Source organism: Maylandia zebra, linkage group LG20 (assembly GCF_041146795.1).
Source record: "Maylandia zebra isolate NMK-2024a linkage group LG20, Mzebra_GT3a, whole genome shotgun sequence".
NCBI classification, from domain to species: domain Eukaryota; kingdom Metazoa; phylum Chordata; class Actinopteri; order Cichliformes; family Cichlidae; genus Maylandia; species Maylandia zebra.
Window position 1 is genome coordinate 14,271,856 of NC_135186.1, and position 22,743 is coordinate 14,294,598.

The 22,743-nt window shown below is 41.6% G+C and overlaps 1 protein-coding gene across 5 annotated transcripts in view; it reads left to right on the plus strand.

Moving 5' to 3' along the window:
- The first annotated feature begins 7,215 nt into the window (after positions 1-7,215).
- The window catches only part of tns2a (tensin 2a), a 64,284-nt gene continuing 48,756 nt past the window's right edge, over positions 7,216-22,743 (plus strand). For 2 of the 5 annotated variants that reach the window (XM_004565437.6, XM_012923054.5), the window contains exon 1: positions 7,216-7,812. In XM_004565437.6, coding sequence (XP_004565494.3) covers positions 7,687-7,812 — 126 coding nt within the window. In that variant the 5' untranslated portion in view covers positions 7,216-7,686. Of the gene's footprint in view, positions 7,813-15,788; positions 15,934-21,238; positions 21,328-22,743 lie in introns of those variants that run through there. The other 3 variants (XM_004565438.6, XM_004565439.6, XM_076878132.1) reach the window with 3 other exon arrangements.

Sequence of the window (22,743 nt, forward strand, 5' to 3'; positions counted from 1 at the left end):
TATGCTGCCCAGACAAGAGAATGCAGCACTGGAATGATTTTCTGTCTGCAGGACCAGCCACAAACTATGAACATGTCACTTGTCCATCCTGGCTTTCCTTTTTGTTTCCTCTCCATCTTTTCCATGATGACTAAGCTAGGCGTCTTTCAAACTCAGACACTCTCTTTCCGGCTTTTGTATTTGTTGTGCGCTCATTGTAAAATTTGACGTCAATTACAGAGATCAAGGCAAATCTTTCTGACCTTGCAACATGAGCAAACGTTAAAATGCAAAGCTCGCCTAAGCTAAAGTTTTCAGTTTTGCACAGTTTCTCTGTACGTAGGCTCTGTAGGCTTTCTGTAGGCTTCTTTTTCATTTCGTTCCTGTTCATGAGCCTGTGGTGTTAAGTTGGCACAATGCCACAGAGGGCAGCCAAGGTGTGAAACGTTCATCCTGCCTAGCTTGAACCCATTATTCTGTCTTGTGCTGATTGTCTAACTTTTTGTCCTAAACCTATTTAAACCCTCTTTAGTTTTACCAAAAACATTTGGTGAGAATTAAGTGTGATTTAAAGGATAAGACTGGCAGCACTGTACAGTTTTCATATTGTCAGCAAATCCAAGAAAAAGCTAAAACAAACAATTCCCTACATCTCTTAATACTTCTCACCTGCCTACTAATGGTTCTTATAAAAGATGGGAGCCATTTTTCATTTTTCTGCAAGTGCATAATCTTTTAATGCTCAGTAATTGTTCTAAAACAGCAGGGCGCTGTGTTTTCAGCAAATAAGAAGAATAAGGAGAAACTCTTTTTAAGGGGGTGTAGGTTAGTTTTGGCAGTGGACATTAACATTTCTTTGTAACAGCAAAGGGACTGGAATTTATACAGGGCTAATCTATCGCTACACCTCTTTCCTTAACCAATATTCAATCAGGTTACACAGAGCTCTTTACTATAAACTTGGATCGGTCAGAGAGAAACTGTTCACAGCTACAGATAATTTATTGATTGACCATAACACACACAGCAGATGTTCAAAGGGTAGTTTTATTGCTGGCTTTGGACTTGTAATGGGTTTTGATGCTGATGTGAAAACTAAAAGGATGCTACCCTGCAATTTTGGTTAGCCAGTGATATTGGGCCAGAGTTATCTAATAAACACTTTTGCCAAGTGGTTGTAAAAAAAACAAATAAATTGATAAACAAACCTATTAAAAAGTGTATCAGTGCTAGGAAAAGACCCAAAACATTCACTTTGCAGCCCAGATGAATTCAGGTTTTATCTGGGCTGCTTCTGGGACTTGCATGCCAGTTACTGGCAAGTGCTTTGTGGGCCAGATGTGGCCCAGAAGTCATGAGCTTGGCTTAACCTGGGTAACAGGTTAGATGTGGCCGTACTGCTATAACACACCTGAGATTTTCCCATGTAAGATGGACTTGCGGCTGAGCTGAGGCAGAAATACCCTGAGGAAACCAGTCAAGTCCGGTTGTGGACCAAAAAAAAAAAAAACTACAAATATGGACTACACTTTGTCCAAACACAAAGTGGAGGTGATCTGAATTGGGCCCAAGTGCCTGTAAGTGACATTGCAATAGTCTTCCTTTGATTTCAGTGGTGTGGTGTGGATGTCTGGATGGGTTAGGGATCTCAAAGCTTAACCAGTGCACACACCCTTGGCACAGATGTCCTTGGTTAGCCTGTGGCCTGACTAACATGTTATTGCTGTGTACATTTATCATACACACACAGTGTAGCTGTGGAACAGTCCAAGACTGACCCACAAAAACAGATTCTTGAAGAGGCCAGGGAGAGGGCGAGAGAGAATCATTTAGCACAAGAGAATGATCGTGTGCACACACTTCTATTTCACAACTTCCAGAAAAACAAACTACTGGAGATGACGAATGTCATCAACTTTAACGTTTCAGTAAACACCGTGATGTCTATGAAGCCTTCGGGTAGTATAATACGTGACATCATCACAACTGTGGCTATTTCTGTACTCCTTTGTTACTTCAGCTTTTGTTTCCTCACATTACAATCCCTTCTTTTTCCTGCTGCCTCTCTGTGGAGTCGGTTGATCATGCCTTTCTGAATTTGCTGACTTCTTGGGATCCATTCTTTTTAAATATGGTTCTGTTATTATTTCTGGTGATTTTAACATTCATGTCTGTTGTATGGATGACCAATTGGCTAACGATTTTCTAGCACTAACTGCTTCTTTTAATCTTACCCAGTGGGTGAATGAGCCTACCCATGTTAAGGGCCACACCCTTGATTTGGTTTTTTCATACGATGTAGATATATGTATTAAGGAAATTAGAAACACTGGACTTTCCGACCATTCTCCGGTTATTTTCGATCTTGACCTTGGCAACACCGGATCACGCTTTGAGGCTCCTCTTTGCCCTACGCGTACTGTGAATGCTGATACTCTGTTGAAATTTTCTAATTCTTTTGTGAACTTTTCATTTACTACGTCAGATTGTCTTACCCCACATACGCTTGAGAATTTCGCCAATACTCTATTAACTACATGTTCCTCTATCCTTGACATTGTAGCACCGATCAAAATGAAACGCCCCAGAACCTACTCACAATGTTGGTTAAATGATTCTGTTCGCGCCTTACGACGTATGTGTCGACGGGATGAGAGGAGGTGGAGGAAAGATAATCTCCAGTCATCATATGACATTTTATGCATTAGCCGCTCGAAGTTTCAATCAGCTGCCAGAGCGGCTAAAGCAGCTTTCCTATCTAAAATTATCACCACCAATGGAAACAACCCTCGAATTTTATTCAAAATTTTCAACTCTGTGGTCAACCCCTGCCCCTCTATGCCTCTGCCGTGCTCCCCGGGCCTTTGTGAAAAATTTTCAAGTTATTTTTTGGATAAAGTCGCATCTCTTAAATCTACCCTTCCTTTGGTGACCGACCGTATGCCCACCCCTGATTGTTCTACTACTTTTTGTCAATTTGAACCTGTTTCTCTCTCTACTCTGAAGCATCTAATTGAGAAACTGAACAATACTAATCTTGTACATGATGCTCTTCCATCCCGTATAGTCAAGGATTGTTTTAGTGCAATTGGACCTTGTCTATTGTCCATATTGAACTCCTCCTTGCTGTCCGGCTATGTACCATCAGCTCTTAAACATGCTATAATCCAACCTGTTCTTAAAAAAAGTAATCTCGATCAAAATGATTATGCCAATTATAGGCCGATTTCCAAACTTCCCTTCGTGGCTAAAATTCTTGAGAAGGTGGTTCTGCTTCAACTTCAGACCTACCTAGATGAGAATAACATTAATGATAAATATCAATCAGCCTTTAAACAACACCACAGCACTGAATCAGCACTGCTCCGAGTTTTTAATGACCTTTTACTAATGGCTGACAATGGACGCCCCTCTGTCCTAGTGCTATTGGATCTTTCATCGGCATTTGACATGGTTGACCATAACATACTATTGGCGAGACTAGAGCACACTGTAGGCATCAAGGGCGCTGCCTTGGATTGGTTTAAATCTTACCTCTCCGATCGGCTCTCTTTGGTTCACTTGGCCACCTCCTCCTCCTCCGCTGTACCTGTTTGCTGTGGTGTCCCCCAGGGATCTGTGTTAGGCCCTACCCTGTTCTCACTGTATATGCTTCCTTTAAGTGTCATTTTTGAGAAATACCACATTGCCTTTCACTATTATGCCGATGACATCCAGATCTATTTTGAGCTGAATGATGATCTAGCTATGTCCGTGAGTAACTTTCGAGAGTGCATGTGTGAGGTCAAGCAATGGCTTCTGGCAAATTTTCTTATCCTTAACGATAAGAAAACTGAAATTATGATCTTTGGCAGTGACGCTCTTCGTGCCAAACTTCATGATGCTTTTGGTTTTCTCACTAGTTCTTTCCCTGACACTGTTAGGAATTTGGGTGTGCTACTCAACAGCTCATTTAAACTTGATAAACAAGTATCTGCTGTCGTCAGATCTAGTTTCTACCAACTTCGCCTTATTTCCAAGGCCAAACACTACATCCCGCACAATGACCTGGAAAAGCTTATCCATGCCTTTGTAACGTCAAGACTAGATTACTGTAATTCACTTTATTATGGTCTCCACTCTACCCTTTTACATAGATTACAGACAGTCCAGAATGCCGCTGCACGCATTCTAACTAAAACTAAGAAGTTTGCTCACATCACTCCCGTCCTTGCTGATTTGCACTGGTTGCCTGTGAAATTTCGTATTCAATTTAAAATTCTGTTGTTTACTTTTAAAATTACTAATAACACAGGGCCAAGTTATCTTAAGGAACTCTTAAATTCATATCTTCCTACGAGGGCCTTAAGATCTTCCTCACAGTCATTGTTGGTTCAGCCCAGATCTCGCTTGAAGTCTAGAGGTGATCGAGCGTTTGCTCTAGCTGCACCTGAGCTGTGGAACAATCTCCCGATTGGCATCCGGGCGTCTGATTCTATTCAATCTTTTAAATCACGGCTTAAAACATATTTGTTTGAACTTGCTTTTTCTACTAGTTAAATTCTCGCCTCGCTTCTAGTGAGTTATTCTATTAATGTGTCTGGTTGTTTTGCGTTGTCCTGCGCTGTCAATGTTTTCTATCACTGTGTTTGATGGTACAGCTTTACTCTGCTATAGCTGTGTGCTATAGTTTATTCTTATTAGTGGTCTTTACCTGTGAACATAATCTCACACTTATATGACTCTGACGTTATAGTGCTAATTATTTTTATTATTTTATTGTTGCGTTGTCTATGTTCTCTATCACTGTGTATGATGGTACAGTTCTACTTTGCTATAGCTGTGTGCTATAGATTATTCCTATTAGTGGTTTTTACCTGTGAACATAATCCCACACTTATATGACTCCGATGTTTTAGTGTAAATCATTTTATTGTTTTATTGTTTTATGTAAAGCACTTTGCCATGCCCCTGGCTTTTAATGTGCTCTATAAATAAAGATTGTTGTTGTTGTTGTTTCTCGACTCTTCTTGAAGATAGTAGCGAGCTCAGTCATCCTATCACTCTGTCTGTCCCCTCCTTAACAAACCTCCATCCAGAAATCTGTCATTTATCTTAATCACTGATCCAGACTGAGAGTGATTCCCGCCAAGTACACTTACAAGTGCCAAGTATTCTGCAGTGGATGGCGGCCATGTTTTTGCCAGAAAGCCCGGGCTTTCGGCTTCTTTTAGTACCATATTTTCTGTAATCAGATGATTATTTTTGTGGTGGGGGTGTGGGGGCTTTTAAATTAGCCGTAAATAATGGCTCACTCTGAAAACTACTGTGTCCTTCCCCATATTTTCCAGATGCAAAACTAGCCGGACCTCACTTGATTAGAAGGAGTTAATTTCACGGCATGTAAAACCAGGAGGGGGCTTGTTGTAAACACTGTCTACAGCCTGAGCTCATGTCTGAAACATTGCCTTGAAAGACATACATAAAGAGGAGGGGATAGAGTAAGAAAGGGTTGGGGTCAACTGGAAGGGGGACTAATGCACAAGGCTTGGGGGAGGGATGGATCAATCGTAGGGTACAGGAAGGGAGGAAAAGAAGGACACCTGGTAGGTTTCTCAGCCAAAGTACCTCCAACTAAAAAAAAATGGCTCACTAGTAGTTTTAGTGTGAAGAGAGAGGCAAGGGAGACAATGAAAGAAAGAAGAAAACAAAATGAGAGGAATGGGGGGTGGGAGGAGGGGGTGTAAAAGAGTCATTACAAAATTGGGAGGAGCGAAGGGGCTTTTGGAGGAGCATCAAGAATTTGCCTTTTAAGGGGCACTGTCTCACTCTTCCAAGCCTTGCGCAGCAGCCAAAAAGGGAGAAGAAATAAACAACAGCAAAGAGACTGCGAGGAAAAAAGAAACACGAGGAATCCTAAGATCTTTCACACACCAGCCACATTAAAAAGGCACAGGAGCACATTGTGCTTGGAGTTTTCTTCTTTATCCATAACTTATGCAGTAAATGGGGAGAGTGCAACACATGACTGTTTTTGTTACTACAGTTATAAGATGTTCGTTAAACTCATCACCTACAGGGAATCATTAAGTCACTGTTTTCAGGAAAGGACGCCACACGGATACACTGAATGCGTGTGTGTGTGTGTGTGTGTGTGTGTGTGTGTGTGTGTGTGTGTGTGTGTGTGCGTGCGTGCGTGTGTGTGTGTGTGTGTGTGTATACGTGCAAAAGAAGATTGTGAGCCGCAGCTTTCTTGGGAGACTACAGGACACAAAAGCCAAGATAAATATAATTTAGTAAAAAGCACATCCACCTGCTTTTGTGAGAGGCAGTTTTAAGTTTAGACAATCTGATTGGCTAAATACTATAAAGTTCAAACCTTCTGGCCAGGTCACATTTTTCACACTTTGAAGGCGTGTTGGAGAGTGCAAACGTGCTTGTAAAGTTATAATTAAGGCTCAGGGTAGGGTAAAGGTAAGGCCTTAGCCGTGAGAATATACTCATGTCAATAAATGTTCTCACAAAAGTAGAAAACGTGTGTGTGTGTATTGGTCCCCTTCCCCCTATACAGAGGGGAGCAGGTAGTCACTGTAGGGGGAAACCACAGACAGCAACGATCTCAGTGATGTCAAGCTCAGCATGGTTGTTAAGGTAGGTGAAGAAAAACAGGCAAAGATGCAAAGATTTTTCTAGTAATATGAGTAAGATGATGGCATAATATATCTGACATCCCTTCATTTAGTTGGTTTGCATTATGTGGGAAAAGCAATGTTGCCTCACAGTTTCAACAGACAGGGTCCTGCATCATAAACAAGGAAAGGCTCAGTCTAACAAAAGCTAAGAGCACTCTGAATCACTACATTGCACAGCAGCATCCTGACAGCTGCCCTCACTGTTGAGAGGGTTTTTCTTACTTGTTTTCTGGACAATACCAACAATGTGCTGCACGGGCTAAGGAGAGTCTGTCTGTATCTGGGAGCAGGAAACAGAGGGGAGCTAAGAAGGAGAGATGGGTGGGGGTAAGAACAGAGAGGTAATTGTATATGTAAGAGTGAGGCAACACTGGCAGAAGAGGTAGAAGAAGGAGGAATGGGAGTAAGAAGGAAGGGAGAGACGTGTTCTTGGGATGGGAGGACTGCAAAACAACAAGAGGGAAAAAACAAGAGGAAAGAAGAGGCATAAGGAAAAAACAGAGGAGCTTCACAAGATGGGAAGATGAAACATTGAGTCTTCATATCTGAACAGTGATCAAGAGTGAGAGCACAGAGCAGAGGGATGTGAAGAGTGTGATTGAGTGGCACAAAGAAATAGGGTGAAAAATTGGAGGCCTAGGTGTGCTCAAGAAAGTTGAGTGGTTGCAACTGCGTGTGGGAAACAAAGAGGAGCAGTGAGAGGGGGCGGAGGCAGGAAAAATGGGGAGTCCACAAGCAGCAGGACAGAGTTGGAGAGAGAGGTGTTTTTAAAGTGAGCAGAGAGGGGCAGAGTGTATCCTTCCCTCTGTCCCCGGAGCAGGGCTGATCAAGAGCCAGGAAAAGGGGAAGGGCCTCCGTCTCCTCCTCTCCAGCTGACAAAAACAGCTGCCCAGGAACCCAGGGAGCCTGGAGCCTGTTTAGAGGACGAGGGGACGAGGACACGGAGAGAAAGTGGAGGAGGTGGAGGAAGGACAGAAGGAAGAGAGAGTGAGAGGAGGTGAAAAACAACCCCAAGTCCAGGACCCTGTCCACCTATATGGGTTGCGTCCTGAGTTCAGACTGGTGCGGGGAGGAAGAGGTGCAACCGGTGCCAGTGGTCAGAAACTCATCTCTGAAAAGGAGCCTGGAGAGGAGTGAGAGTGGCAGGATGAGACTTACAAAGGTCAGTGTGGTGATGTTCATGAAACTGTACATAAATCTCTGTGAGCATGCCCTTCCTAGATCATATACAAGACGTCAGGTGTCACAATGCAGAGATTTCTGACTACGGTAGCTTGGTTCTAGTCTGTTTCTTATTCCCACCATGGTCTAGACTAAAATGTCTTATTACCTCAATATTTATTTGATACAAATATCCATGGCCATCTGAGGATGAATCTTAACGTCCATTACATTTCTAACTTAAAATTAGGTTAGGTTTCTACTTATCCACTAAAGTATCCCAACAAATGTTGCTAAATCACGGTTTCCATTTTGACCCAGACTAAAATATATCAAATGTTAAATATTTATCTTATTCTTTTAAGGATGAATCCTAACATCCCTGAAAAACGACAGGCCCTTTCTTCTGTCACTAATATTAGGATCATACTAAACAGGTTCTGTAATCATTTTGATTAGCCCCTTACTTTTCAATAGGAGGGCATTCATGAGCAAAAACCTGCCTACTGTAGCTAATAATATAGCAGCCTACCTCAGCTATATGCTGAACTTGTGCTAATGAGAAAATATTAAACTGCCTATAGTGACAGGTTCACATTACACCTGCTAAACATCAGCATACTGTCATTTCACCATGCACCAGTTAGCATGTAGCTTTAGTGCAGACACATAGAACCATGGCCTCTTTACCTTTTTTACACACACATAACATGTTTTTCTGATCACAGAAACAACAAAACAGCATAAAATCATCATTATTATTATTAGTATGCCGATTTAATAATTTTAGCATCCTACTGCAGTTCCCTCTCAGAACAGCACAAGGGCTCTTCACTTGTTATACTTTTAAAACCCACTGGCAAGCAGAGGGGTCAAAGGTCAATGTGAACTGCAACGTTAGTGTTGCACCACAGTGAAATGTTTGTTGATTGAGTCACAGACACGTGCTGATCCAAAGATAGGAAAAGTGGCTGTTTATATTGGTTCCCTACAAGGAGGCTCTGTATGTGTGTGTGTGTGTGTGTGTGTGTGACTTGTCTTAAAAGATGATGAGGATGACACTGGCATCTTCAAGCTGTGCAGCTACAATAGCACTTTTGTGATAGCCTCCACTGCTTGGGAGTTACCATCATGTAAACAGAGGCAGGCTAGCTGGCTGTAGGGGGGGGATCTTAAAGGGCCACAGAGAAGCTTGATCTCTGATCACTAGTTCATATCATGCTGGGGCTCGTGCAGATTCAAACACTTGTTTACAGTGCCCAAGTCTGCTGGGTTGCATGCATCCATCCCCTTTTGTTTTGCATCTGTGCATGTGTGTACAAGCTTTTGGTCCCAGTGGCTCCATATCACATGCTGAGCAGCGTGGGAATGTGGAGCCCTCTGGATTACGTCATCCTGCTGTGACTGACCCCACTGCATGGGTGTGGGAACAAGCTAGATCCCAATTATCCAAGGAGTAGGAGGATGTAGTTGCCTTATCTATTTTTATGGTCTATTTTTTTTTATATATATAAACTTGTTTTTCACTTCTTGGGGACTTTCAGATTTGAACTAGCATCCATGTGACGGGTACTGCAGTCCAGATGCAACTATGTGTGAGAGCCTGACGAATATAAATGAGGTTTTAATGCCTTTATACTCTGGCAAGAATCACGCATATACATTCCTAAGCAAACCCATGCCAAGTACTTACTGGAAACACTTAGCAACAAAAAATATTATGGTCCACATGTAGTTCTCAGATTCTCATTCACTTGTGCTCAGAATGCTCCAAAAATACTCGACAGAGCCAAATTGACCTCCTCGTCCAGCGATTATTGGACAGTTGCAGATCTTGAGAGTAGCTCAGCGTCAATAAACAACATTCTAAAGATGATTTGTTGAACTAAACAACTCCTGGCAGCGAGAGTCAGCAGTACATGTGGTTCTCTTTAGAAAAAAAGCAAAGCAGCAAGCACTGTTGTTGTGTGATGATCCTGAGCAGCATGATTTCCATATAATAAAATTACCTTTCTGAGTTGTCTCATAGTGTGTTGTGATTGCATGCTAGAGCATACTGGTGCTGAAAGTTAAATGTCTTATTATCTTGGCAGGTGTCTTGATAAAGATGTGTTTAATTTACCCACAGGCACAGCCAAGGGACAGAGTCTGAGAGTCATTAATGAAATCAGTTGGGAGTTAAATCTAATATGACATGTACTCTGTGTCAGCTTCCTTTGACAAAGAAGGGGAAAAGCAGGGTTTCTTTGAGCCACGTTAGCAGCATGACTACAAACCAACAGTCTGTCAGCTACTTTGGTCCACAGTGAAATATTTCAGTTTGGTGTTGAACAGTGCATTTAGATGACATATCATGTTACTTCCTCTTGCAATACAATAGCTAATGCACAGGCATCGTTATCACATATATTTTAAATATACTGGCAATTTAGTAGTATTTTTTAATTCTTCAGTTAATGTGATACAACATAAAGTTGCTTTATTGTGAAACCTCTTTTATTGAGGACAATATCATCAGTATTGTTTCTTTAGTTAGTCTATGATTCCTACCCTTCATTTCAGTACCTTTTGCAGGGATTCAAGGGAATTCTGTTGTCAATGTTCATGGTTCCTGGAGAGTGATTCCTAATGACTTGGTGGTCCTCTGACTTTTCCCCTAGCTACACCAGCAGGCCAAGTTTCCCACTGATGTAGCCAAATATCATTTTAGGTTCTGAGTGAAACCAAGCAGACACAAATACTCAGGAAGTAACTGTAATGACAGTGACGTATCCGTGTTCACAGGGTCCTGTCTGCTGTTTAGTGTTCACCAAGTGAAATGTAGCTCAATTGGGTTAAGATCAGGCGACTGACTTGGCCATTCATGAATATTCCACTGCTCTGCTTTAATGAATTCCTTGGTTGCATTGGCTGTGTGCTTTGGGTCATTGTCTATCTGTATTAGGAAACGCCCCCCAATCAATCTGAGTGTATTAAGCTGGATTTGAGCAGACAGTATCTCTCTGAACACCTCAGAATTCATTTGGCTGCTTCTGGCTGTTGTGAAAGAGTTTCTCTTCAAAATGGAAATGATTCTGCGATCATCCCCACTGTTATCTTCCGTGGGTGTCCAGGTCTTTTTCCATTGCTGAAGTTCACCAGTGCTTTCTCAGGATGTACCAAACTGTATATTTTAACACTCCTGATATTGTAGCAGTTTCTCGAATGGTTTTTTTCTGTTTTTGCAGCTTAAGGATGGTTCGCTTCACCTGCGCAGGAGAGCTCCTTTTACCGCATGTTGTATATTCACAGCAATATCTTCCAAATGCAACCACCACACGTAAAATCAACTCCAGGCCTTTTATCTGCTTAATTCATAATGACATAACAAAGGAGCTGCCCACACCTGCCCATGAAATAGCCTTTGAGTCCAATGTCCAATTACCTTTGGTCCCCTTAAAAAGAGGGTGGAACATGTTAAGGAGCTGAAACCCCAAAACCCTTCATCCAATTTAGATGTGGATACCCTCAAATGAAAGCTGAGAGTCTACACATTATGTCCATGTCCAACAGCCAAAAGGTAAATACCCTATAATAACAGAGAGAAAACCTCAATAATCAGACAACGCCCCCATGACCAAGCACTCAGTGAGATCCATCCATTTTCTCCCGCTTATCCTATTCAGGATTCTGGGAATTCTGAAGCCTATCCCAGCTGCAATAGCACAAAGGTGGGGGCAGCCTGGACAGGTTGCCAGTCTGTCACAAGGCTAACACAGAGAGACAGACAGCAATTCATACCTACAGCTAATTTAGAATCACCATTTAACTTAACCACTAACTGCATGTCTTTGGACTGTGGGAGGAAACCAGAGTACCTAGAGAGAACCCACACAGACATAGGGAGAATATGCAAACTCCACACAAAAAGACCCTGGATTAAAACCCAGGACTTTCTTGTTGTGAGGCAACAGTCCTAACCACCACACCACTGTGCTGGTTCCACAAAGAAGTGGCCTAAAGGCTGAAGTCTGCCTCCATTCTGCAGTTAAATATCCTAAGAACCACGAGTAAGCCAGCAGTCTGAGAGCAAAGGGCTCTGTTGGGGTAATATGGTACTATGAGGTCTTTAAGATTAGGTCTGATCATTCAAGACCTTATATGTGAGGTAAAGGAGTTTAAATTTAATTCTGCATTTATAACGGAGTAAATGATAAGAAGCCATTGTGTCATCTGGCTTCATGGATAGATTAAGCTGAGTATCATCTGCATAGCACTAAAATTTCATGCGATTCCTTCTAATGATAGTTCTTAGGGGAAACATGTTTAATGTATATAGAATTGTTCCTAGCACTAAACCCTGTGGAACTCCACAATTAACCTTGGATTTAACAAATGGAGTCTATTAAATAGATATGATTCAAACCACTGCAGCGCAGTCCACTGTTAGATTATTTACCTGCATATGATCAGTTAGCTATTTTAAAACTAGACTTTCACAATATTTGAAATAAAAGGAAGATTGAAGACTGGCCTGTAGGCTAATTAGCTAAAACAGCTTGGTTGACGGCTTTTTCTCCCCCTGATGGGACAGAGTATGTAATCCATTCTGCTTGTTTGTGTATTTGTTAGCAGTCTGACATCAACAGGTTTCAAGATATATCATGTTCACATTTTATGTGATGGTAGATACCAATAACAGCTTGGGATGATGGGCCAAGGTCGAAGTTATAAGGAAGGAGATTCAGAAGGAGTCGTGCTCTCTGAGTGCTCTTGTTAAGTAATAGTTTCATTACTAGATGTACAATTGTTCTTAAGAACAAGTTTTATTCATCTGTGACTGATTTCCCAGTCAGTCCTATGTTCAGTTCTTGTAGTTTATTTTGTCAGTCCCAGTGTCTTTGTTGGACTCCCTGTTTGAGCTATTGTTTCCTGCGCACATTTTATTGCGGTATCTTGGTTTCACCTTTTTTATTAAATAAACCATTTTTTCATTCAGTTTCTCTGTATGCATTTGGGTCCTCTTTTGGATTCTTGACAGAAGTACTCCATCTGACATGTAACAAAAAGTAGCTTTTTGAAATGGTGCAACTCAACCCACAAGGTCAAATGAAGTGTATCAAATGAAGTTCATATTGTGCAATTACAGAGGGGCAATGGTGCAAATATGAAACTGCCTATTTTGGAAGATTGTAAAAACAATCAGATATAACCCTCGCAGTTGAGAGTGAGTAATTTAATTTGTTTTTTTCAGCCAGACTGGGGGGAGGGGGGTCAACTTCTGAGAAAAAAATGCAATCACACTATTTTTATTCTTGTGTGTGTTGTTGGCTGTTGAAGTACTGTATATATAAACCTGGCATTGCAACAACACTTTTATATGTATTTGTGTAGCTTCCCTATAATTTCTCATGAGCAACAAAGTTTAGATTGGCCATGACCAATACAGAGGCTGTGAGCCACAGGCATTCACTACAAACACACACCCAACAGGGGAAGGAACAATGACTGGTTGGGGTTAAATATAGACACCCCCCAAACCCAGAATAGACTGGAAAAGAATAGAGGAGAAATAGAATTGTCACACTCCTGCCTTTAAGGAAAAAGGTAAGTTCCTGTGTAAAGTCCGGGCTCAGGGGGTGGCTGTCGTAGACTAGATTGCTGTGGCTTGCAAACAATGATCTGTCCCAAACTCTGCGCAGGCTTTGAGGAATGCCTTTTTGTGTGTATGTGTGCGCGCGTGTTTGTGCATAGTGGTCATGCAGATGAAAGCTGATGGAGGGAAAATGGGAAAGACATAAACCATTTCCTCCCTCAGTAAGTCCCCAACAAATCCCAACACCACCCTTTAAAGAAACACCTCCCAGCAAAGTATGCACAAAATATTTTCTTAGCTTCCACACAAAAATGTTGATGCCCGACTCTCGGGTAAGTTCCACAAATGTCTAAGCAGCTCTGGCTGACAGATAGGATTTTATTGAATTCATCAACGCAATAAATGCAAACACGTGCTCTTTCGAGTCTTCGGGATCTCTGTGTCTCGCTCTTTAGCTCCTTCAACAGCTGCACCTTATCAGGCCTTGGCTTAGCACTGTCTTACACAATCCATCGTCTTGCCACACAGCCCCCATTTTCTAGCCTCCTCCTCCCTTCATTTCCTCTTGCCTGGGCTCCCCCGTTTGTCTCGTTTGCCTCCGAGTATGATCAAGCCTCTAAAATTCTGTCCTTCTGCAGGTCAAACGAACGCGTGCAGCACCTTGCATTAAAAGCTTGCTGATTTGTTTGAGTGTTTGCCAGAAATGTTAGAATTCACCTCTTCTGTTTCATCCCCCTCTTTTCTCCTCTCCATCTTTTCCCCCAACATGACCCTCCCCCCCACTTTGCCCGACCCCTCATTCCAATCCCAAGCACCAGTTTCCTGTCTCTCATGATCCCTCGACATTTTGTTAGTCTACCTTTTTTCACCTCACTGCTTTGTTCTTCACTTCTTATTCCATCTCCTCCTCTTTCCCTCCTCACCTCCCTCCAAAGAGAGGGAGCTGAAAATCTATCAAATATTTAAACTTTGCAAGAACCCCCACTAAAAAAAATCAATCCTCACTTTCTATTATGAAATTCTTGGAATATGAGCTAATAGAATTGGCCGCACTACTGCACGTGCTGTTTAGTTGGTGATTGTGTAGGTAGGTGGGTGACTGGAGGGGTTGTAGCACATGTCATGACTCACAGTTGGATTCTGCACTGATTGGTAGGGATATACTGCACAGCCTTAATACCTGAATGTCATTCTAACATATATGGAAGCGACTACAGGACTGAGGCAGCGGGCAGACATGATGCTGTTTGGATTTGCAGTCTCAGGCAGGAGAATATTATGGATTACAGTTTAGGGCAGAGGAATCCACATATAAGAATATATGGGCATGTATGGGGTGTAATCCAGAAAGTTGGTTGTTTTCCTGTTTTAAATAGATTTAGAACCACACAAAACCAGACTTCGGTCTCCTTTTGAGGTTTAATACAAAAAACAAGCCAAAAACAACAAAAAGAAAACACACAAAGAGAAAGAAAGCTTGAATAAGAAGCTCAAATACTGAAACAAAAGACACCCTGCGTTTTCTCAGCTGCAAACACGTTATGTTCATAAAATACCTGGAAAAGAAGCTGGCTCACCTGCTGTATTTCTTTTGTTTGGCCACTAGGTGCCGCTACTAACACACGAGTTACTGTTTAGCAGCTGAGTCGATACTGGTGCGCAGGGAGGTTTAGTGTGGGGCACAGGGGTGCTGACCACAGACACATTTCAAGTCAAGAAAGAAACTTTTAAACAGTAGGCTGGGTTGGATTTGTTTTTAGAAAGAAAAAAAGATTGATAAGAACGTTTTTGCACAATGCATATCCGCGTGTTTACATTGCAAAGAAAGGTCAAACTGGCGAAATGCTGATCTGTGTATTTATTGCTAAAATAACCCTCAGGATATGAAAAGGTTGACAGCACAACCACAACTTTAGGTCCAAGTAAAGTGCAGGAAATGTGACAGTTATTAAGCTGGAAGAGCTAAAAATACAAAGAGCCAAGGCTTGCAAAAATACTGCTGCAACACTCGCGTATGTGTCAGAAATACTCGATTAGATTTAAACCCTTTCAACTGCACACATTTACAACCGTACTGATGTAAACTGTGTGTAGATGATATTCATTTTTGTCTCCATTCATGTTCTGCTTGTTTACATGCTTGTTATTAATCAAACGTATTAATGCCTTAATAATCAGTAAATATGCACTATTTGATCAAATAAACAGCTTGAATTGTAATTTGCGGTCTGGATTAAACACCTCAATCACTCCAGAGCTTCTAATGGAAATATTAATATGCTTAATTCAGCCAATCGGAAGTTAGGATCTTTACGCTCCCCTCCAGAAACCGACCAATCAGCGGGGATTACAAATTCCAGTAATAGTACTCCACACACGCTTTCCCCAGCTTTGCAGCTCCACCCCGCAGTTCCATCTCTGGAGAGGGTGGACCGGAGTAAAGAAAACAAGTTATCTCATAGTCCCAGGCCATGTTATTGATGGCCTTCCTGAGAATGAGGGGCAGCCTTTAAGCCTGCGGATATGATTAGCGGGAAAATGAGCAAGGTAAGAGGAGAAGGTCTACTAAAGCCCTGGTAAGAAAGTTTCGAGGGTCTGATCTAGTCTGTCTTGGCTCATCGATCTCCTGATGATTTAATAGTCAGTATCTGCAGTGTAAGTGTGCGCGGAGGAGTTTTGGGTGGGTGTATGATGCTGGGTTTTCATGCACATGTGTTGGCTGAGCAGTTGCGCACTTTTGACAATTTGACTGGCTTAGATGTAAAATTACGTTAACTTTCGTCTGTAGACTGTTTTATTTTTATTTATGTGTTTTTTTTTATAAAGTCGGTAACTAATAAGTTTGTGGGATTCATTAAGAGTTTCAATACACCTTTGACATACCTATCTGCGCGTGCTCTCTGACAGTCACATGTTCGCTAATGTTTTTAGCTATTGAGTCAGCATTGAAGTTTCAGTGATTTCGGGGACTTTGTGCTTTTCTCAGGGAAGTTTCTTGATGTGTCGCACTTCATTAAACGGACATAAAATGGTCTTGAATAGGGTCATGTGACGCATTTAGTCCCCCCCCACCCCACATAGCCCCACCGCTTCTGCGTCAGCGCCAGCCAGGAATTATTCGGGGCCCGTGGCTCAAGGGTTGGGAGTTCGTCTTGTAATCGGAAGGTTGCCAGTTCGAGCCCCGGCTGTGTCCTTGGGCAAGACACTTCACACGTTGCCTACTGGTGTTGGTCAGAGGGCCCAGTAGTTTCCAGTTCCATCCACAATCTGTAGAACATAAAGCTGTCTTTCCTTACAGCAGTGATTTCCTTACACTGTACAGTCCCTTACAGTGCAACTGGTATTGTTGCGGCAAGACTGCCACCCTTGCTGGTCCGGTGTCCACCTCTGAGAATGGGAACTGTACTACTACAGCAGCTCCAAAGAAATGGCACCGTCAGCACTGTAGAAGTCTTAAGGGTTAGCAATATCTAAGAGTCTGCACACATAAATAGCCGGGGAATACCTGATCTTGAGTATACGTGATGCTTTTTTAAAAGCAATGTACATTTTCGTTTCATTTGAAAAGCTGTCCCATACTTTCCCAACTTTCTTGGGTAAACAGGACAAACCGGAAACAACACAATTCCAAAAAAACAACAAAACAAACAACAAAAATTGGTTTAAGTGTTGTTGTTGTCATTTTGGTTAAAAAACTAGCTTGAACTTTTCTTCAGCCTGTGTTTTTCAGTGTCTGCTCCCTGCTTGATGTGCGCTCCATACACCAATGCATGTCCCAGTGTGGACATGCAATTTTGATTGTCGTTTTACAGCTGCAGAGTTATACTGTCCTGTTCAACCATGTGCGCCGTTGAGTTTTGAAGTTAAATGAAATCAGTATTTAAAGTATTTGAAGGTTTACTTTCTAAACGTGAACTAGTTAAAAGAATTTGAGGAAAGCACATAGATTTTATTAAAAATGAATTCCCAGTGTATTCCCAGCTGTGTCAACATAAATTGGCCAAGAACAACAGCTGGAAATGCAACTGGGACCTTCAGTCTGACTTTCCTTTTGCTTGTTTTTCTTCATTCATGACTCACAAAATGACTGTTTTACAATGATTTCTATCCAGTGGAATATACCGTCTTTATTTTAATAAAAACTAATTTCTTGTATTCACACTGGAGTAGGCTTAAATCACTCAGGCGAATATAATTTGCCGCTTTCAGTCTCGTGGCAATGAGCCAATGCGGAGCCTATGCATGTGTGTTTGCAGGGATGCTGTGAACAAAAATCTGTCACACAGGCTTCATCGTGCAAACTCAAAAGCAAGGTATAGTGTGCACACAGGTGATTGATGATTGTTCATACAATTAGCTTTGGCTCCACATCGTGATTCCTGCTTGTCAAGAGTTCCTATCTTCCTTTGCAACATGAGGGAAACAGCCACGCATTAATAACAAGATAACATTGTGCGACCTTTCCTTTGGTCACTTTTCTCCTGTGTGAACTATATTCGGTGCAGATAAGTGGAAGTCGGGCTGCATTTCGATCAGATCAGAGAGGAAGCTGGTGATTTAAAAAAAAAACGTTCCAGCATTCTGGAAAAACTTGAGTAGCTTGTTCAAATAACTGTCTCGGTGTAAGCATGTAAGCCGGCTGCTCTAGTGGAGATGTTCAGTGACCAGCAGTACAGTGCTGTGGTTGTTTTCAGTGTACAGCAGCTATACTATATTTATAATTACTGGGTGTAACTGAGAAGCTTGAAGGCCCAGGAACGACACATTCTGTGTGCTTACGGCACCTCCTGGCCACTGCCAAGTCAAGAGGTTGAAACAGAAGCTGGTTCACGTTCCCCTGGATATAAAGCCGCAGTAACAGCTAGTCACTCACACCTGGAAAATTCTTCACCGTAAACACAGGATGAATCTAAGTGACTCCTTTATACTCTAGCAGATGTTGCAACAGGGATTCTTAAACAAGTGTCAGATCTGGAACTACGGCAGCATACTTTACATCCCTTAATGTCGTGCACTGGCTGAGGCCACATCGCAGTACAAGGGTAACATTTTTATTTAGCAAATGCAACAAAGGGTGTTGGTGGTTTTGCTGCAATAAGACCTTTCTGTGTTTGTGTGTACGCTTGCAGCAGGAGTTCCACAAGAGAACGGAAGTGTATCATGGCAGCATGTTGACATCACCTCTGGAACAGGGAGTCACTCTGTTCCCTCCACTGCCTGTCCCACCCTTCGGACACATGCATGCACACACGCGCTTATAACACATGCAGGCTTTGATGCCAACAAATAAGAAGCAGGAACTCAGATACCCATGAGATGTTCTCAGTAGAGGGTTGGATTTAGGTTTACAGTTAGTCACAAACCGACCATTAAGCCGTGTGATCTGGTGCATAAAATGAACATAATGTAAATACTAGATGCCCACAATTGAACAAATTTGGGTTATTGTGTTTTGTAAGGTAAACTCATAATCTGATAGACCATAAAGAGAGGTACAGTCCATCCAGAAAACTTTACTTGTTTCACATTTTGTCTTGTTATAGTCTTATTACAAAATGGATTATATTTGTTTTTCACCTCAAACCCCCCCCCCCCCCCCCCCCCCCCCCCCCAAAAAAAAATAAATAAATATGCATTTGCTTGAAATTCTTGAAAATGTATTAAAAATGAAAACAAAAACAACATGCACATAAGTAATCATAGTGTTTGCTCAGTACTTTGTTGAAGCACCTTTGGCAGCTATTACAGGTTCATTATTTTTGAGTAAGATGCTACAAGCTTGATCCCAATATTTTGGGGCAGTTTCTACAATTCTTCCTTGCAGAATCTCTGAAGATCCACCAGGCTGGATGAGCAGTCATTTTCAGATCTCTCCAGAGATGTTCAGTCATATTCAAGTCTGGGCTCTGGGACATTCACAGAGCGGTCCCAAAGCATTTCCTTTGTTTCTTGACTGCGTCCTTAGGGTAGTCGTCCTATTGGAAGATGAACCTTTGCCCCAGACCAAGGAACGGAGCACTCTGGAGCAGGTTGCTATCAATGATGTCTTTGTGCATTGCTGCATTCATCTTTCCCTCAACTTTGACTAGTCTCCCAGGTCCTGCTGCTGAAAACCATCCTCACAGCATGATGCTGCGACCACCACGCTTCACTGTAGGGACGGTATTGGTCAGATGATGAATAGTCCCTGGTTTCCTGCAGACATAATGCTTGGCATTGAGGCCAAAGAGTTCAACCTTTGATTCATCAGACCAGAGAATTTTGGTTCTCATGGTCTGAGAGTCCTTCAGGTGGCTTTGGGCAAACTCCCGGTAGGCTGTCGTGTGCCTTTTACTGAGGAGTGGTGTCTGTCTGGCCTCTCTACCATACAGGCCCGATTGGTGGAGTGCAGCAGAAATGGTTGTCCTGTGGAGGAAGCATCTGGTTCTTGGTCACCTTGCGTTCTATCTCGATCACTCAAAAATTGGCAGCATGGCCAGTTCTCGGAAGAGACCAAACTTCTTCCATTTATGCATGATGAAGGCCACTCTGCCTTTCAAAATCATGTCCAATTAACCAAATTTGACAGATTGACTCCAACCAAGTTGTAGAAAATATGTGAAAGATGATCAGTAAAAATAGGATGTACCTAAGTTCAACTATGAGTGTCATGGCAAAGGCTGTGATTTTCAAGTAAGAATATTCACTTTGTCATTATGGGGTATTGTGTGTATAATTCTAAGTTGAAAAATGAACTTATTTGAGTTTCCAGATAGACTCTAGATGCTGAGAACTGTTTTTATTAGTATTGAGCATCAAGCCTGAATTCCTTGTTTATAGACCCTTCCATTTGAGTCGACTGTAAATCACCAAATTAAATTTTAAACTTACACTCCTCCTTCAAAAACAACACTAAATATTAAAAATGGTTGCCTCTACTTTTTGTTTTTTGTTTCTCTAGGTCGTAGATTTTCTAAACCTGTTAACTCCCCTGCTCTAAGTCACTATAACAACACCAAATTATCTGGTGATGCTATAGTTGGCTTTCTTTTACAGTCTTTTTATATAGTCCCAGTTATTAATTGATTTGCAAGTATGGCAAAATTAATGATGAACATTCATTTTTGTAGCTCATTAGAAAAGCAGTTTAAATCAATGAATGTGTTGTTGGGGTTGGTGAATACAGTCCAGGAACCAATCTAAGTCTATCAGATTAAAATCACTGATGTACAAGTAATACTGAAAACCCAGGCGTATCTGCGGGTACTTTCCAGATTATACTCTGAAACACCTGCTCCTTTTTCTAGTGCAGATGTCATGTGCAGCAAAAAGGCTTTAATAATGATTTAAAGATGTAAAGACAAAAATCCCATTTCATCTAAAAGCACTAGGAAGACTTTTCCCCCTCTGGGGCATGTTCAATCTGTCCTCTTACTGAGGCCATCTGCATCTGATGCCGAGGTCACAGTCACCAGTCCTGCTGTCAGGAATGAACCACTCCCACACAATGCCCATCATTGTCCAAATATCAAGACTATTTTTAGTAAGAAACGAAAGGGTAGGGGCAAGAGAGTTTCCAGAGATGTGTGGGTGTGTGTGTGTGGCTGCAAATGGCTTGCTCTATGTGCGCATTTGTTTTTACATTTGTAGGCCTGTGTTCATGTCTTGTTTGTGTGTTCAACCCCTCCCTCGTTCAATCCAGCTACTGTTCTGTGGTGGTGGACAGGAGGTGCAGTGAGAAAGGGGAGGGAGCTCTGGTTAGAAAGCATCTCTTTGACAACATTAAACTCCCCGTTCCTTATTCTGCCAAAAGGCTAAAAATATTAGAAAAAGGACCCACTTGTGCGTAGCAGATGTTGCAGAGGGGGAGGTGGGGTCTTTCCTGCAGCACACGGGGACGGGAAGAGGAGAGCGGACGTGTGTCTGTTTTCTCCAGCTGTCTGCAGGGATACACGTCTGCACGTGAGTGTGTATGTGTGAGCAAAGTTTTTCCTCTTGAGGTCTCAGGTAGATGTTTGCAACTTCTGTTAGTGCTTTGGAAATGTAGACAGGCCTCAGCTGGTTAGGACTGGAGCTTGAATGGCCACATGTAGCCTATTCTTATAAGGGTTTGTCCATCAGTAACTGTGATGATTAAAATGAGCATCTATAGTGAGACGGAGTCAATCGATTTGGTGGTATTATTATTATTATTATTATTATTATTATTATTACGTTCAGAGAGTTTTGTGGTTCTTTTCTCTAACAAGTTGTTTCTTTAGGGGCTCTGAGTACTAAATGGTGGATAACACATGCTTTACCAGAGGAAGATGTTTTTTATCCAGTGCAGCAGTGACAGTAATTGCTATCCTGGGGACCAGGCTCTGCATCGCAGGTTGTTTTTAGTGCTCATGCACTCAGACTCTACCAGCTGTTTTCTGTTGTAATCCTACACAAAGTTGTAAACCTCCTTCACTGTGGTTTCCTCTGCTGGACTCCCAAGTTGAGCTGACGGGAATGTTTCAGGAGATTTGAGTTTTGAACTCAGTTTGCACACAGCTTTCCATCAGTGCAGCGGCATGTCTTACAAATACATGAAAAAGAGATGCTAACAACAGATGGACATTAATGCTTTTGGCTAATGCTTAGCTCTTTCCTACGATGCAGTCATTTGTTGTTGAATAATGGGAGATATAAGTTCCCAACTTGGAAGAGCCATCGAAAATAAAGAAAAACTTCAGAGCTTAGGAAAATGCTGATATTATGTAGGTAAAAGCAAATTTAATCTGTAATATTGTTTTAGATTGTGACTGTCAAAATAGACGTACTAAGCTCGGTTAGACAAGTTTTTTTTTGTTTTTTTTTTGTTAAATAGTAGCTAAACACAGTTGTCACAATAATTAAGGCGCTACATAGAGCAGAACACTAATGTTATTAGCAAGATACACTGTATCTCTGAGGAGTCAGGTAAAGCAGTATCTGTCATATCCTGAAACTGCCTCAACATATTGTTTAACATACAAACCATCTTCTTAAGTGATTTTAAACTCATTTTTTGGGTAAGGAAAGATAAAGGGGCTAAACTGAGCTTGCTAACACAGTATAAAACATTTAGCTTAACAGCTACATTAGCTAGTATTTTCCTATATACTCTATATATTCAATGTTTATTTAAGAAAGCAAATATAACATTTTTCTTTTCTATTAAATAAGCCTCAAAAAATGACTGACTGTACCTTTACCAAATTTCATTATGTGGGATTATTAATTTGAGATTAAAACATTCTTTAAAATACCAAAAATTATCAACAGGTTACTGAGTGTTATGGAGCAATATTAGCCTTGTGTTCCAGAAGCATCAACTCAAGTTAGCATGTTAGCCAGCTAGCATCGGCGTAC